Source organism: Nanorana parkeri, unplaced genomic scaffold (assembly GCF_000935625.1).
Source record: "Nanorana parkeri isolate BGI_ZX_2015 unplaced genomic scaffold, ASM93562v1 scaffold161, whole genome shotgun sequence".
NCBI classification, from domain to species: domain Eukaryota; kingdom Metazoa; phylum Chordata; class Amphibia; order Anura; family Dicroglossidae; genus Nanorana; species Nanorana parkeri.
Window position 1 is genome coordinate 388,593 of NW_017306429.1, and position 18,898 is coordinate 407,490.

The window sequence follows — 18,898 nt, forward strand, 5'->3', positions numbered from 1 at the left end:
CCCCCCCCATCATCATGCCACCATTAATAGCTGCCTGTGTGCGAGGGAAGCAAGTAGCATTACTCCTGCCCTTGCTATGTCCACTCACATAAGAAGATCCACCTACCTCCACCAGCTAGTAATGCTGAAACACCTAGTTGGACATGTTAGTCCCTGAGGGGCTGAAGTGCGCACCACCCGCAGCCGAAGTAAGGAAGCATGCTGATGCAGCTGGGCCAGTTTTTAACGCTGGCCGTGGAAGGGGAGGAGAAATGGTGTAATAATTATTTGGATTCCTGGGGTTGCTGTTTAATATTCAAACTATAATTAGATAAAAAGTAAATTCTAACTAATGCTTAAGTAGGAACACAAAACATACAATAAAAGAAGAAATTTGCAGCTCTGCTCCTCCTTACTACTTAGGTTGGTTACTCACTGAACTGCAACTCAATTTATAACATTTGTATCATGTGTTTTTTCTGGATTTTTGGTTGATATTATGTCTCTATCAATCAAAATACACCTATGATAAATATTATAGACCTTTCATTTCTTAGTAAGTGGGCAAACTAACAAAATCTGCAGGGGATCAAATAATTAGTTTCCACAGTGTGTGTGTGTGTGTGTGGTGCATGACAATGCCACAGTGTAATCTGGCAACATAGTCACCTAGAACTCTCAGCCAGAGGGACTGAGAGGTTCCAGAACGTGAATAGTTTTGCAAGGAAGTTTCTTCCAGATTTTCCGGATTGTAGCTGGGAAATGGAGCTCTGGAGATTTCTAAGAGTTCTGGGTGGGATGAAATCTCCAGTCCCGAGGTCAGGTGTTGCCAATGACTAGTCTAGGTGGCTGAGAACAGCCTTACTAGGAGCGTGGACTATAGCTCAGCATAGTGGGTGTGCAGGAGGCACACAGCCACATGCAGACTTAGGTGCATGCAGCAAGCACATGTGGAACAGCTGGGAAGGCTGGAAGAGGTCGAGAGGGCCAGTGGCACCCAAAGGACCCGTTGGACAGACAGAGAGAGTCAGTGACTCACAAGGGGTATGCAGTTGCTAGACTCACACAAGTGTGTGGTTAGACGCATGGAGCTGAGGAAAGCTACTAAACAATACTATGGAATGTCTTTGTGGAGAAATATGGTAAAGTCCTGAAACTAAGACACTGGGAGTGTATGGGACAACCTGATGTCGGCGAGACACAAATATGTTGTTTTTTGATGAGTCAAGTGAACTGTCATGTTTCTTTATGCTGAAGAAAAGCAGATTATGTGAAATGCAGGGATTGTTGGCCTTTTCAAAAAATAAAGACTTTGTGTATGTGTGTCTCTGTGTCAACATATAGTTCAAGCTTCAACCCCAACCCAAATGGATATTTACTGTACAAGTGACATAAACTCTTTAAATGGTTCTATTTTGCCTCTTGTATCATTTATATCTGTCAAGAAGAGGTGGACAGTAGATGCCAAGTAGGGTAATACCTTTACTTCTGATCTCTTAAAAGCTAGGAAGGAAGTTGCAGAATCTGGCTTGGGCTTCAGCTCAGGTTTGATGGTGGATGTGTCCTTTACAACTGGCATTGCTGCCGATGCTGTGGAAGAGGCAGGTTTCTGGGGTGGCTTCTGATTTTTTAGTGCCTGTAGATGGTAAGAGAAGGAATTAGTGTATAAAACAATTTACCCAAAGATCTCTAAACGGTGTGTATTTAAGCTAATTCTCTGACATGGAAGGGTAAAATATTGGCAAGCGGATGTTTACAATTACTGCTAAATTAAATGATCTTGTATTTTCTTATCTGGAAAACAGTAACACTTAGGGGCTGATTTATGAAAGCGGTATGCACGGCATTACTGCTGCTACATGGAGCCGAGGAGCACAGAAAATTCCTATGCTCCTCGGCATCATCTAGCGGCAGTAATGCTATGCTAAAGGCGTTCAGACAGCTACACGCTGATAAGCTTTTATAGATCAGCACCAAATACATTATTTTTTTTAGAGCTGGTACTAAATCCAGTTATACAAACTGTAGATATATTAGAGCTGTATCATGAAAATAGAGCAAATGAAAAACAAGGCAACTGTCCACAGCAAACTGCTCAGGGATTTCATGGCTTTAAAGGATAAAGTCACTTTAACACAAAGTACACTTATGCTTTTTGCCTACCTTCCCTAACCTAATTCAGGGGTAGCCAAACTACGGCCCTCCAGCTGTGGTGAAACTACAAATCCAATGATGCATCTCTCTCCGAGAGTCGTGGCTGTGAGAATCCTGCAATGCCTCATGGAATTTGTAGTTCCACCACAGTTGGAGGGCCTGAGTTTGGCTACCCCTGACCTAAATGATCTAACCCCTTCCCTCCCCATATGCATAATTACCTTGATCCTGCAGCCGTGGCCTCCAGGATTTGTTTACATCCTAAACCAAACATTTTCTATATGCTGGCTGCGCCTGCACAGTAGCTTACCACAGAGTTCATCTTCTGAGGCTGGAGATACTAAGGAGGCATTTCTATCGATGTATATTGGCAGTTACTGTGCAGGCACAGCCATTGTACAGAAGGTGTGTGGGTCTGGATGTAATTAAACAGCAGATGCCCTCACCCAGTATTCATCTGGGGAGGATGCATTTGTTTCAGTCAGGGAAGGGAGCAAAAAAGGATAGGTGCACTTTTTTTAAAGCATACTTTTTTGTAAAGCATACGTATCCTTTCAGGTCCATGACTCGTATAGCTTTACTCAGCCTACAGCAATGTAACTTCTAGCATGATTCCTTGGTATCCACTATTACCCACAGCAATCCATGAGGACGTGCATAAGCCATATGCCTTGCTCTGTTACATGTATAAAAGTAAGTTCTAGATACAATAGAAATTGTGGTCTTCATAAAGGAAGACACCTGAAAATCAGGGATCCTCACCATTCTCTTCATCTGCCTAGTACAGCGGGCGCAGTACCATACCAGGCGAGGGTCATTCACATCCTTATCTGTGACTTGAGGTTTGTGGCAATCCTGATGATACAGATTATGGCACTCCTGGCATTCGACCAGCTGGTTACCAGAAAACACCGTCATTTGTCTGGAATGGAAAATAAAGATCTGAAGTCACAGAAAGCTTTGGCCAAGATATACAAAATAAAGTTAAAGTGTATCTACAACGAAACACCTGAATCAAATATGTTGTTGCACATGTTTCCGTGATATCAAACAGTTTCATCTATTATTTATATATGTCTGTCCTGCTTTCAATGAAATCATACCAGCAAAGGGTATCCACAGACACTTTATGTCCGTGGGTGACAACTCTTAATCAGTTTAGCTGCAGTGTTGTCACCCTTTACTGTGCGTTTCCGGTTAGGATTATAAGCAGTCGTACCACAATACAGTGAGCTGGCACATTCTGCCCTAGTCACCACAGTACAAATGTGATGTTCAGTTGCTGTTGGAGGGGGCACACCACTACGACATTTATACAGGGGTGGACCTACCGGCGGTGCAGCCACCTCAGGGCCCAATGCTAGGGGGGCCCACTGACAGGAGCGGACTGGGCAGGGGGTCAGGATCTCTTTAAATGCCCTGCAGGCTGAGATGGCGCTGCAGAGGCTCCGGGGCTGTCAGTCTCACTTCCAGTAGCCTAGGGGGAAGGGGTGCCTTGGGGGCTCATATATCGCCTACACTGTATATGCCCCGAATACAATGCAGGCGATATACATGACACCTCTCTCCTGATGCTGGCACTGTGTCACATGCTCCACTGCCTTCAGACAGTGTGGCCAGGATGGTGTCAGGCTCTGACAGCACTGCATTGGATAAAGTAAGTCACTGAGCCGTTGAGGGCGGGGGTTAAGCCCAGGAACTGCAAACAGTGTGATGTGATTTAAATTAATTAGAGAAATGGATTATAATAAAGGAACATTACACTGTAAAGTTCCCTATTATAACCTACTTCTCTACTTCATTGTTAAATAAAATATTAGGGTCCAGTGAGTTGCCAAGTGCAGGGTCCAGTGTGTTGCGGAGTCCGATTCATATACTATTCTGCATTGCTGTATAATGTATTGCGGGGATTTGTAGTCCCCCTAGAGTTGGTGCCATTCTGTATTGAAGTGTAAGCTCCTCTGTACAGAGACTGATGTGACTGGCTCAGTGTTTTCTGTACAGCACTCCGGTATATGTCAGTGCTATATATATATATATAACCTTTTTACTAGATAAGCTCCCATAGATATATATGAAACTCGATTAGAATATCGTGCAAAGTTCATTTATTTCACTAATGCAACTTATGCGGTGAAACTAATATATGAGATACTCTCATTACATGCATAAAGGATACTCTCATTACATGCATTACATGCATTACATGCATGCATCTATATATATATATGTGTACACAACATAAAGGTGATGGCAGGGGGCTAGATAAAGATGTTATTCACTAAAATACATAAAAGTGTTGGTTTTTATTAAAATGTGTTGAACAAAATTAAAAACCGCGATATTATCTCGGAAGTTAAAACATATATCATATTTGCTCTAATCAGTTACACCAACTCTGAAACTGACTATATGACCAGAGTGCGTTTGGATCTTATAGTTAGAGGATGGTGTGGATCTCATTTTCCTCATTCAAGCCCGTTGGAACGAGGGTGTTTAATTTATAGATCCAGTAGGTCTCTCTTTTACAGAGAAGATGGAAACGCTCTAAGGAGGATAGGTGGGTGGGAATGTGTTCGATTGCGAACACGTGTAGATACTGTATTCTTTTCTCGTGTTTTAGAGTAAAATGGTGCCTCCCTTCTCTATAAGGCATCTGTGGTCCCCAATTCTGGCACACAAAGGTCTTATGGTGCGGCCGACATAGGTGAGGTCACAGTGACACCTAAGGCCATAGACCACATGATCATGGGAACAGGTTATGAACTGTTTTGTGATATGAGGATTGCGAAGGTGATCATGGAATGTTGTTTGTCCATGTTGGATGAACTGGCAGGTGAGACATCTGGGTTTTTTACACCGAAATGTCCCTGTTCTGCTATCAAGGAGGAAGTGCTTTGGGCAGACCTCTGGGCCTTGGAATGAAGGCTTGGGCCTACTATGTTTTTGATTTTCTGAAGTTAATGGACGGGTTGAGTGGTAAGTTGGGTCCTAGTTTTGGGTCCTAGTTTCACAACCACCCCCACTCCCTGCCCTATCGCAGTTCCCATCAGGGTACTGGACAGCACACCACCTTCCTCAGTTCTCAATACTGAGCCAAATGTACTTGCTTATACACCACCATCCTTAGCCCAAAATACTGAGGCCTTCCCAGTCTCATCTGAACAACCAGGAGCATCTCACATTCCTCCAGGTGAGATTGCCAATATTAACAACACACTGATTATTTTTTTGGACCTGGGCCTGACACATCTCCCAAAAATAAAAACACAAGAAGGGGAAATAGAGGAGGAAAACACCGCCACATTCCCAAAAAAAGAAATAGACCCCCAGAACAGGCAACCACCATCAAAATCTTAAATCTCTCAGAACATCAGCTAAACAAGAGTGAGATATCCCTACTAAGAAAAGGCTTAAATTTCGCCCCAGATGACGCCCCAGACTGCTTTACTCTTTTTAAAGACCTCAACAGATTCACCAGACTCATTACGCTTAGGAGATACTACAGTACCACGAAACCCACCATCCCCTCTGGTACCACCAACCAGCCCATGGCTCCCGACCATGAGGTCTTGTTAGACATGTTCGATGAACAAGACGGTGATGTCCTCAACATCTTATATGAACTGGCTGACCTTGATCCAACACTGGCTCCGGATTTTGAGTCGTTTATAAACCCCACTATCACCCACACCACACTTAGACCTAAATCTACGTTCTACCCGATCAACTCGAAATGCTCCTTAAATCAACACATTCTACCATGTGGTCTATACGGATCTACAGGAAATATGTAAGAAGGCCAAACACCACCGAAACCTGACCTTCCAAAAAAACAAGGTGCTAAAAGACCTGACTTCTAACAAGAACATGGTTATTAAACAAGCTGATAAGGGAGTGGGTATAGTCATTCAGGACCGGTCGATCTACATCACCGAAGCACGTAGATTACTTCCAGACACCACCACTTACAAACCCATAACCTCAGACCCACTATCAGTTTTCTCCAAAGAACTCGATCATCTAATCATCACAGCCTCCGATAGGGGCATCATTAATAAAAAAGAGAGATCATTTCTCAACCCGAAATATCCCACTACACCCTATTTTTATCATCTTCCTAAAGTACACAAGGATCCTATTAATCCTCCAGGACGCCCCATTATTGCAAGCACAAACAGCTTGACTAGCGGACTTTCAATTTACATTGATCATTTCCTTCAACCCATCGTACAAACACTTCCCTCCTATATCAAAGACTCTGGTCACCTGATTGAAGTTCTGTCATCCTACCAATGGGACCCTGCTTACAATTGGATCTCATTAGATGTCACATCCCTGTACACATCCATCCCTCATCCAGTTGGTCTTAACGCCTTGCAACACTTCCTTTCCAAATCGTCCATTAATTCCAGCCAAGCGCAGTTTATCACAAACTGCACGGAATTCACCTTAAGTCATAACTACTTCTCCTTTCTGGGGAAATTCTACTTACAAACCCAAGGGACAGCTATGGGCGCAAACTGTGCCCCAAGCTACGCCAATCTGACGGTGGGCCACTGGGAAGACCTCCATATCTGGAACAACAACCCATATGCCGAGCGGCTAGTATTTTATGGAAGGTACATAGATGACATCCTGATCATCTGGGATGCTCCCACCGACAGTGTACCTGAGTTTCTCGATCACTGTAATAATAACCAGTTCGGGCTGTCATTCACCTACGTAGCTAACAACAAAAAACTAGTGTTTCTAGATCCATTACCAGCAACCATGTGAAACCTACAGGCATGAACTCCTACCTCCATTATAGGAGTTGTCACCACCCCAGATGGAAGAAAAATATTCCCAAGAGCCAATTTTGTAGGCTAAGGAGAAATTGCACCCAAAACAAAGACTATACCCACATCAAGCCAACTCCTGCTTGACAAATTGAGAGAGAAGGAGATACCCGGAGGATCTCATTGTTGAGGCATTCTCCAACTACTCCAAACCCGACTGCCACCCAAACCTTAAACAAGACTCAGCGACTGGCGAAGCTGACAAAATGAGATTCATCACTACCTTTAACAAGGTACCTATAGAGACGGCTCCCAGCACCTCTTGACTTCACACCACCGCAGCATCTCAGCACGATCTTGCGGTCTCTATAGTAATCCGATCCGCTGACATCTATTCAGCGTACACCTCACACTGCCGTTGCGGCTCAGCCTGGCCAGCTAAGTCCGCACAGTTCCCTACACCCGACTCTTATTGTCAAACTTGGTCCATCTAGGTATTTACCTACTCACCCCACTTTCATCTCACCCTGTATCCTGGCCAACACTACATTTTGCACAGCGATTACAGATGATTTCTCCCTGAAGACATAGTGACATCTAAAAACGTGAGTGAATTTTTAAACAGTAGTAGCGCTCTCAATATATCTGCTTATTGTTGCTCCATACAGGGCTCCTCACCCTGTTGCCCATAGAGCTTGCACACTGTCTTTTAACCCTTTGGTGCCCATATCTCTAGTAGTGGTTACTCTAGGTAGTGCGCTTTTCCAGTTTTTTCTTATTGTGTTAGTTAACCTTTGTTCATAGAAACCTAAAATAATAGTGTTTATAGCTACTGATGTATATGCTTAAACTTAACTTACCGACAGACCACACAGGCAAGACCCATCTCCATGGCAAAGTCATCAGCACTAGTTTCATCAAAATTAGACAGGTCAGGAATAGGCAGATCCTTGCTGGACTGCACCAAATTTGGAGAGGAACGAGCTTCTGGTTTCTCCAAACGAGGTTTCTTTGGTAAATCCACAGCATCTCCAATATCCGGCTTCATCTACCCCCACGAATACATACAAAAAAAAAACTCAGATGACAATGGCATTAACTCCACAAATACACCACAAACACCATGGGGTCTCAATGTTTTCATCCAAGATCCACATTTTTCTGATTGGATCAACTCGAAAAATATGTAAATTCTGGGTGAAAGCCGTGTTACGGAGCACATTCAGCAAAATCTAAAAGGAAATTAGAGTTCTCATGTAGTGTGCACGGTGTTAAACATCCCATATTTTTCTGCTTCAGACTTCGCAAACATAAAAGGCAATTCATTAGTGTTCACCATCCATCAACATAGAATGAAAAATATAAATATAAACCACAAACATATTATTAGTTTTCATAAGCACTACTGACCCAATCGTGTTAAATTGCACGCCCCCCATAGGACCTAAGGCCAAAAAAATAAACATTTGTTACCTTATCAGATGATCTCTTCTCGGCTTCCTTCTTAATTTTCTCTGGCGGCAGTGGCTTGCTTTGGATGTTGCTACTATGAGTACTGGTGCTCACCTTGACATCTGATTTCGGCTTAGGTAGAGTGATTTTAACTGGATCATGGTCCTTAAACATACCAGAAAGAAAAATAGTTAAATATGGCTGAAAACTTCCTAGGCTACAACAGATTCAATAATTAAAGAACTCCTGGGAAAACATTTTTTCAGCCTACTGTAACTAGCTTATAGATGCATTAAAAATATGTGCTTACCTCTCTGCATAGCAATGTCGTCTTCCAGAAATCCATGACACGAGCCCGTGCTTCCTGCCCTCTCCCTCCTTCATTTCCTTACTGTTAGACCACTGGCCACTGCGCAGTCTATCGGCCTAGCCAGTTGTCTAATAACCTCCCCCTGTAGTTCTATTGCAGCCAGCAGGGAAGTGATCATATCCCAGCACACACTGCAGTGGGTGGAGTAGGGAATCCTTAGACTACTGGTCTGACCACGCCCACTCTGAGCGCAGAGCTCCCTCCTCTATCACACCTCCTTCCCTGAGACTGGGCGGTACTGGAACTCTATGTAAAACATGGTGCTGTTCCACATCAGTGATGGGAAGTTTGGATCTTTTACACGAATCGGTTCAATTTGAACTGTTCATTCAAATTAACCCATTCATGAAATCAATTCATTGGTTCACTTGCTGAGTCTGCTGACAAGCAAGTGAGCTGAAGCTCGGGTGCTGAATCAATCTAAAGGGTTAAAGTATCAATCTAAATGAGGATCTCCTCTCATCCAGACTGTGTGTGTCATCTCTCTTATCTCCCTGCAAGGCTGTCTGTCCCTTACCATTGCTGTAACCTGACGATTGATTCAGTGTACTGTGTTCTATTGGAGACTCGTATGATTCTGCGATTCAGTGTACTGTGTTCTACTGGAGACGCATAATTCTGTGATTCCGTGTACTGTATTCTACTGCAGACTCAAATGATTCTGTGATTCACTGTACTGTGTTCTACTGGAGACTCATGTGATTCTGTGATTCAGTGTACTGTGTTCTACTGGAGACTCATATGATTCTGTGATTCAGTGTACTGTGTTCTACTGGAGACTGAACTGTTGTAAGTTCTGATTCTCATAGTACTGTTAACTGGGTGATTGGTTGCAGGGATGGCAGAAGCCAACCTCTCTCACTCACATTACCAGGATCAGATAGGATTATAAGATCATATTAGTGCTGCTGTCCTATTGATTGGACACTGAACACTTTCAAATGAATCAGTTATCAGTTCAGTCAGATGAAACATTTTATCCAGTTCACTGAAAAGAATCAATTCAAAATGAACTGGACATCACTATTCCACACAGCCAGATGCCCTGCTGGACTGTTTGGAGGAGGTAGAATGACTTCAAAGCAGGGGAATTTGTCATGCAGAAGCACCTTAATGCATCTCTGCACTCTGTATAAAAAAAAAAAAAAAAAAAGTCACTGGAGCATATAGTCCTTTGTAACTCTTCCCATCTCCACCCTCAGTTCTGCCTATACATGCCTTCCACTTCCTTTATTTCACATTGCCTTATGGGAGATGTAGTCTGCTCTCTATACCAGGCTATGGCACGCACTAAGAACTTTTATGATAAATCATTACAGCAGTTTGCCGCCTTACACTGAGGGGGACCTAAATATATAAAGTGATGTTCTTCTTTAAAATAAGCTTGCAGTTACATTTTTAGGCACATATATTTCTATACATGAGCTGTGTAAGACGAAATTAAGTGACTACACCTTTTTTAAACACAAGAACCCCAGGAGATATCTATATATTTGCATGCTAGTTATCCATTTTTTTCCAAATATTTTTATTGATTTTGGTAAAGAAGAAATGAAGACAATAAAAGCTGAATTCCCCACACAGGAAGTGAGCGAGAACAAACAGACGTGATATGTTCAGCATAACAGCAACATAACAAAGTGAAAGAAAGAAAACAATAACCTGAAATATTGAACCGAGATCATAGCCGAAAAGACAATCATGCAGTTCAACCATTTTACATTTTCTATTACCAAGCAAGGTAACAACAGAAGGCATCAGGGTTCCAAAGTCCTGCAGCAATTCAACTATATTGATGGTTTTGGGTTTATATCAAAAACTCCTTAGAGGCTTTTCTAACTGCCTCTTACAAAACATACCAATAAGAATTCTAGATGTTAAAGTTTCTGTAGGAAGATCTTTATTTACGGTCAAAATGGTTTTTAGCAATTGCTGAAATAACTTCATTCAGCCTTTTCAGTTGTTAAAAGGAGAACTATGACATGAGTGATTTCCACTCACCTCATAATTCTAAGCTGACCTGTGACAATGAGACTGTCACAGGTCGGCTCAGTAGATCGGGAGGTGAGCGAACACATACCGGGTTCCCTCACCTCTCGATCCTGTCACGGCTCTCTGCCGTGACAGGGGGAGGGGCTGGATTCCCCTCTCCCCGCTCCGATCTGCCAGCGCTGACTGGCGGAACGGACGGGGGAGGGGGCGGGTACAGCTGGCTCTGCCTCTAGATAGGCAGAGCCAGCTGTCACTCACGCAGCTGGGCGGATCCCGTCATTTAAGTCGGGATCCGCTCCAGGTGCGGCGTCTCAGTATACCGCGAGCTGTAGCTCGCGGTATACTGAGCTTAGGGTAACGGGAGGACGCTAGTTGGTGTCCTCCCGTTACCCTAAGGAGAACTATGGGGAAAAACACTGACCCCATAGTTCTCCTTTAATGTTAGAGATGAGGCTTGGCGTGAACTCAGTTTACTTGAGTTTGCCCAAGCCCGCTTGAAACTGACTGCCATCCCCACCTCCTAACCCAATCATTGGCAGCCCCTCTGTGACATATAGCTGCAGGGTGGGAAATATACCTCTCTGCAACTGAATGGGGCCAAGATCGAGGGGTGGTGGTCAAAGTTTCGAACCGGCTTGGGGGAACTCAGGTGAACTGAGCCCAAGCCAGTTAAAGTGGACCTTTACCCCCTTTACTAAAGATCACATCAGCATACAGCTCTGCATGCGGATATAAAATCATCTTACATTCATTAGTTATACAAACATATTTTTCATTTACTTACAAATAGAGTTTATCTACTGTCCATTTTAGCACAAATTATGTAATCGTGCCTAAATGTTGCATCCTGGGAAGATTACATCTATAGTGCATTGCTGGGAAATCTCATGAGATCTCAGGGAAAGGCATTTCCTCCCCCGAGAGGATGTGCGTGGTCACATGTCCTAGTCACATGTGCCAGAGTTCCAGGAAGTAAAAGGAGAGCTAGTAATCTGCCCTTAGTTAACATTGCCACTGTCAGAAGACTGGGGAAGAAAAGAAAAATAAGGCTTGCAAAGAATCCAAAGTAGATTGTCATTACTAAAAATCTCCACAGGTGCGTCCGCCCCAAGATGCTTTGTGACTCCCGGAGGACCTTCACATTTGCGGACGGGAGCGCGCAGGGAAGACACAGGTGAGTATTAACCTCCGTTAAAGCGGTCTTTTGTTTTTTACACTTTTTGCATAGATCTACTGCTTGCTAGCGGTAGATCTGTGCAAAAAAACAACGGAGGCTTTAATTATCCTTTAAGGATAATGATTTGGACCACCAGGAATGAGTTAACAGTATATTGGAAAGATAAGATTACATTAGAAGACACTTTTGATTATTAAAGAATTACGGGCAGAAATTTTATAAACCCTTACAGTGGGGCTATCCATGCACTGCAAGGGTTAACTGTTCGTTTTTGTCTAGGGTAAAAAAAACCAAAAAAAACCCAGTTTGTTATACTCACCTAAACCTCTGAGCCGGCCGTTGCTACATCATGTCTTCCCCTCCTCTGCGGTGGTCTAGGGAAGCTCGAGTCATCACGTCCAATACAGTGCACAGGACGTGAGGATTCCCGAGGAACATACTATCGCCGCAGTGGAGAAGGAGAGAGGCTGAAGGGAGTGCTGCTGGCTCCAAAGTTTGGGTGCGTATAACTTTTTTTCCCGTCTCCTAGGCAAGAACGAGCAGTTAACCCTTGAGGTGCAGGGGTAGCCCCACTGCAAGGGTTAATAACATTTCTAAAGGGTTAATACAAGTTCTCTTCAATATAACCATGTTGGGATAGGTTTTAAGTGTTTTTTAAAAGTGTGTGTAGTATGTTACATCTGTGCAGCAACAATAAAAGACTTATTTTTTAATGTAGCTAAAATGTTTCATTCAATGTTCCTCTGTTTGGGATATCTCCAACTTTACCTAAAAACATATTTACAGTTTAAAACAAGGTTGGACAAACTAGAAGAGAATTCAGGAGCCAATCTGTACAATCCAGGAGCCACTAGTTGAGCCAAAGTCACGTGTCAACTGTCATTTTTAAGGAGCATTAGCTACCTGGATCCTGGGATCTGTCCAGCCCTGATTTAAACCAAAGCACACAAACTCTGGGTTATGTGTACCAGATATGAGGGGAGACCATACTTTCAGTACATGATCTGATAAACAACAGAGAAATGCAGTTTTTATTAGTTTTAATTTATCATTTTTACTAGTCTAACGAGGAAATCAAACTTATGCACTCCTGTTCCTAAGTATAAAACTGCCAGAACTCCCATCATGCAATATATACAGTATATGAAAACAAAGAAAAGAAGTGATGTTATTGGGACAGATGAATTGAAAACCAAGGATCCAGTGGCACTGGTATCTTTAGCTTTGGATTTATTCTAGGTTGCCACAATCCAGATCTGCCACATATAACCTCCTGCATCTTGTAGTAAGTAGTTCTAAAGCTAAGCCAGTCAAATGATTTCACAAGCCGTGACCAGCAGGAAAAATAAAAAAGTTACCACCTTTGTTTTCGAGAAGCATGAACTACCAAGCTCAATGTGCCCTTTCATCTCAATGTAAAACCCCACTAACAAACTAACACGTGGAAGGATAAGGTTGGGTTTTGAAAAGCCGTCCATGCATAGATGTATCACATGCTACAGAGAGCAAGAATTTTAGGTGTGTGTGTGTTTGTATAGGACAGGTGTAGGCAACCTGAGCCCTAAATCCCATCATGCATCTGGAAGTCATGCATGTGGCGGTCAGTCTTGCAATGCCTCATGGGACTTGTAGGACGACAACAGCTAGAGTGGCGAGGTTGCCTACCCCTGGTATAGGATATGCATGTGCTGAAATCTAAATATAGAATTCCTCTTTATTAAATAAAAGCCAAAATCCTGTACTTCACAGCAACAAGACACTAATGAGTTTCATCTACATAAGTCTTAGTCATGGCTGACTTGTAATCTTTTTACATTTGTATAGGATAAGGCCAAACCTGCTTAGGTAGGCGAGTGGAGATGTGTCTCAGAAAAGGGTTTCCCTGCCGTGATATCTCAGTTCCCCATTACAGAAATGCTTAGATTTGTGTCAGACACATAATGACAGCAAGGGTAAGTGTCAATTTCAAATACTAATCATGGGAAAAAGGAACAACTCCCTCACTGCCAACATCAAGTGCTAGATCAGTGCTAGAGAGCCTTTGTTCTGGCAGGTATTGCAGCATGGCGTTTATTTGGAAGGCAAGCACATGACAGACTAAAATGGAGATCCAGCAGCAACAAACAGAAGCCTACTATAGGACAAAGACTCTCTCTGAAATGCTGTGTACTACGTTTGTCCCTGATATGTCACTAATTAGTGTGCAAATGGCGCATGGGCTCATTTACTTTCATTAACACAAGCCAACTGTGTCTCCTCAGAAAGCATCTACCCAGTGACCCTGAGAGCATTGTTTTCTATACACAGACAAATATTTAAGGAAGAACCCCGGGCAGAACTTGTATTAACCCTTGCAGAGGGACTATCCCCGCACTACAAGGGTTAACTGCTTGTCTAGGTTATATTCAGCTGAACCGAGGAGTCGGCTTGTTCTTAGACCGGTCCTACCAGCCTCTCGCTCCCTCCTCTGCAGTGGTCTAAGGTCCTGTAAATCATCATGTTCTGTTCACAATGTATAGATGTAAGGATGCTGAGGAAGGCTCCAATGCTGCAGCGTAGGAGGAGAGAGGCTTCAGAGACCGGAGAAGCAGCCTAGACAAAAATGAGCACTTAACCCTTGCAGTGCGGTGGGGGTAGTCCAACTGCAAGGGTTAATAAAGAGAGCGTTTCTTTAAAGCCTATATTCCATCCAACAGTATTCTTTTTAGTTCTGGGCGCAGTGTGGAAGATTAGAACCTGTCAATTTTTTGCCAAAGAGAACAAAAAGTGAAGAAAACTCTTCCCACTTCTTGGCTTTTGGCAGGTATTGTGCAGAACAAGAAGCACAGAAGAATACCCCCCGGGGGCACAGACATCATTTAAAATCCAACAGAAAAATCACCTCATCAGGGGCAAAGACAGAATTTAAAACCTGGCAGAAATTCTAACTCTATTCAGAACAAAAAAAAAAAGGAGACCACATTTTGACTAGAGTTGGGCTTAAACCTCCCTCAATGTTAGTGAGGAAGTTCATGGAGCAAGTTCATGAAGAACAAAGCCTTCCTCCATATAAATAACAGCAAAAAGATAATTCAGCTCTTGCTTTAACTCCTTGTATTCCATCCAAAATACTAGGCTTGGGAAGCAGCCAGAAGTCAACTTACACGCATTACCTTTTGAGGTGGCCGATAGCCAGAGTCGAGGCCCTTGCACAGAGACTCGTCCAATAAAGCCTTCAGTCTCTCAGCGGAGTCTTTGCTCTTCGAGTGGAGGAAATCAAGTGCTTTTAAGAAAACTGGATCCAGCTCGGTGTTTATAACCGCTGCCATATTTAGTCACCTAAAAACAACAGGAGCACAAGTCACAGCAGATTCCAGGAGAAAGCTGACAATGCATCTGCATTGTAGAGATTACATTGAGTGCCTAACTTTTTTAAAGCTGAACTCCGGCCTTAATTTTAGGCTTACACATTATACAGGCTCCTGTCCTGTACTGAAATTGCTAACTCTGCTTCCACTGCCAAACAGGGGCATTGAAATCCACTGCAGCTTTGGTCTCTTCACACCAGCTTTTTACTGAGGTGCCACTACAGTAATGTAATATGATAAAAAACACTAATCCATCAATAACAAAAGGATTTTAAAAGTTTAGCTACTTCTTGTGAAAAAAACCAAAAACAATCCCACACCTAGCCAATACTATGGGGTCTATTTGTAAACAATTAATAGCCATTTACCCTGCGAATCACTGTAAACGTTCATTCTGCGCAAGTAGAGGCAAAAACAAGATTCTCTTTTCAGGTTGAATGTAATGTAATGCCCCATTATATCCACTAGATGGAGCTTATAATCATAGGAAATGAATACTTCTTTATTCCACTCCATCTAGTGGTCATACTGCGGCATTCTATTACATTCAACCTGAAAAGAAAATATACATATAACGTTTCTTTTTGCCATAAATGCTCACAGAGATTTGCAGGGTGAATGGCTCTGTGAATTGTTTATAAGTATACCCCTATGTATGTGATGCTTAACAGTTTTATTAGAAAACTATTGTGACATTAATGAGCACAGCTATTAAAAAAAACACACCAACAAATGGACGTTTAATAATCTCCACTCTTAAAGTAGAATTAAAGTCTTATTATTTTTAAATACAGTCATGGCCCAGAATATTGGCACCCCTGCATTTCTGTCAGATAATGCACCACTTCGCGCAGAAAATTGTTACCCTTACAAATGTTTTGGCATTCTCATGTTTATTGCTTTTGTTTGTATTGGTATGACACAAAAAAAAGTGGAGAAAAAAAAATGCCAAGCCTGACACATTCCACACACAACTCCAAAAATGGACTGGCACCTTCTCCAAAATGCAAGAAATAATTGCATTCCACGTTTTTGTGGAAAAGCATGGACAATGTCAGGGTTACAAGTCCATCTCCAGAGATCTTAATGGGACTGGGTCTCTGTCAGAGGTCATGGGTCTTACAGCAGGACAATGACCCAAAGCACACGTCAAGAAGCACCCAATATGGTTTCAGACAAAGCACTGGAGAGTAGTGATGGGCTCGGGCTTGTTCGCAGCTCCACGTGCAGAGCCCGCCAGGAAGCTGACAGCGCCGCAGCGCCAATCACAGGCACGGAGACATTTCCCGATCTCTGCAGCTGCGGACCGGGATAATGTCTCACTACCTGTGATTGGCGCTGCGGCGCCGTCAGCTTCCTGGCGGGCTCGGCACGTGGAGCTGCGAACAAGCCCATCACTACTGGAGAGTACTGGACTGGCCAGCAATGAGTCCAGATCTGAATCCCATAGAGCACCTGTGGAGAGATCTCAAAACCAGGGATGTGGAATTCCTATCGCCCGACACCCAGGACATGCAGTTTTGGGCGCCGGGCGAGTTGTTTTTTTGTACACTTAGCCCTGCTCCGGACAAGCAGAGCTAGGTGTTCAGTGTAGAGCCGCCGCTCGTTTTCAAGTGATCTGACCACTTGTATGAAACGAGAAGCGGCGATTCTGTCCACACCGCCCCCTCCCCCCCACGTGGTTTTCGGGGTCCCCCTCTCCTCTGGCAGACTGGAGACGACGGAACATGAGCTCACCATAGAGCCCGCAGAGCAGGCTCTCGTCCGTTTTTTGTCTGCTCTGTGTTATCACTGAGACCGTTGCCACCTGTCTCAGCTGTCAGGAACTACACAACATCTGTTCTGTGTTTGAGGGCAGGTTCCATAAAGAGAACCTGTCACCTCCAAACTATCACATAGAGGATTTTAAATCCCTATGTGATAGGAATAAAATTAGGTGGGGGAAAAAAAAAGTAAAAAAATAAAAAAAGTAATGAAAAAGTAAAAAATAATTAAATATATATGTAAAAAAAAAAAAAATGAAAACCAACCCCGCTGCCCCCGCCATCTGCATGCAAATAAACGCACGCATAGGACATTGTGTGTGTGCGTTGAGTGCTGCCGCCATTTCACTGTGCCATATTGTGGTAGCGAGGCAGCAGAACTCTCCCACACGCATTAAAGGGCAAGTTCACTTTCCCAGGTAATATGGGCAAATGGAATTACCCGATCAAATCTGGACCCGTCTCTCCCAAAACCCCCCACCCCACGGCTATACTTACCTTTTGGCAAACAGTCCTTACCCTCCTCCGGTACAGGTGTACTGTCCTTACCCCGTACTGTCCAGCGCAGTCCTGCCCTATGCATTTTGAATTTAGCTTGCAAATTAGTTGAAATCAAGCTACCTCCTATTGGTGCCCATACATGTGTACATATATATATAATTCATTAATATAACATGGACTCCTTGATAGGACTCCCAATAGGTAAAAACTAGTTCCAACTATATTTACTGCCCGTTTCTACTACTGACCAAGATCGCAGCTCCACGCGCCGAGCCCGCCAGGAAGCTGACAGCGCCCATCACAGGTACTGAGACATTATCCCGGTCCGCAGCGGCAGAGATTGGGAAATGTCTCCGTGCCTGTGATTGGCGCTGCAACGCTATCAGCTTCCTGGCAGGCTCGGCACGTGGAGCTGCGAACACGCCCGAGACCATCACTAGTCCTGAATGGTGTGGTCCATTACTCTGTTCACATGTAAACATTAGCACAAACATTTGTACACGGATACAATGTAAAATATGGTTCTAACGCAGGACTAGGAACAGTTACACCCATCAATCTTATCTTCCCAAGCAGGATAGGAACATAAAGCTGTCATGAGAAAGATATTGCCACAAGGAATTGCCATTGTGGACTTCCTTCTGAAAAAGGTAGTTGCCTTGCTGTCATGTTTGACCTCTGGCTTCAATACTTCTTTACTCACTGACATGGGACCAGTGTCAACATGACAGTCAAGCAACTTTTAGATTGTAAGCTCTAACAAGCAGGGTCCTCCATATTCTCTTGAATTGTATTATATTGTAAGTGTACTGTCTCACTTTACTTTGTAAAGCACTGCACAAAATGTTGGTGCTGTAAATCCTGTATTTACAGCACCAACCATACATAAATAGTATCCGTATTTGTCTCATGACAGGTTAAACTAGAGAAATATATCTGGACAACGCCAGCCCAAATCATCTTATATGTCAGCGCTTAGTAGCGTTACAATGGAGCTTACCCAGCCGGTACAACACAGTGCATATCACCAAGAGAAGCAACTTCCGGGTGCAGGTCCGCCGCAACTCATTCCCCAGTCAACACAGACTGAGCTGAACGTTCCGCTTGCCTGTAAGTAGCCTTAGAGGCAGCCCTGGTTACAGTTATTATTTGTTTTAGGTCAGCCGAATGTTGTGTTTAGTTGAAGAGCTGCTGCTGTACTGTGACCTGCTACTGATCATACGGTGTTTGTGTGATTGTACGGTGGTGTGTAGTAGTACAGTGGTGTGTGATTATACAGGAAGTGTCTGTTCACATGGACGCTGTTGTATCTAAAGCAGCACGTTTACTGACAGCCAGTGAACAGAGGTAGGGATTGCACAATCAACATTCCATTCAGAGAA

At 43.4% G+C, this 18,898-nt stretch overlaps 1 protein-coding gene across 1 annotated transcript in view; it reads right to left on the reverse strand.

Moving 5' to 3' along the window:
- The window catches only part of INTS12 (integrator complex subunit 12), a 28,965-nt gene extending 10,410 nt beyond the window's left edge, over positions 1-18,555 (reverse strand). Inside the window, exons 1-6 of the mRNA XM_018554484.1 lie at positions 18,517-18,555; positions 15,058-15,223; positions 8,388-8,531; positions 7,775-7,962; positions 2,896-3,055; positions 1,460-1,615 (exon numbers count right to left, since the gene is read on the reverse strand). Coding sequence (XP_018409986.1) covers positions 1,460-1,615; positions 2,896-3,055; positions 7,775-7,962; positions 8,388-8,531; positions 15,058-15,213 — 804 coding nt within the window. The 5' untranslated portion in view covers positions 15,214-15,223; positions 18,517-18,555. The remainder of the gene's footprint in view (positions 1-1,459; positions 1,616-2,895; positions 3,056-7,774; positions 7,963-8,387; positions 8,532-15,057; positions 15,224-18,516) is intronic.
- Between the last annotated feature and the right edge of the window lie 343 nt (positions 18,556-18,898).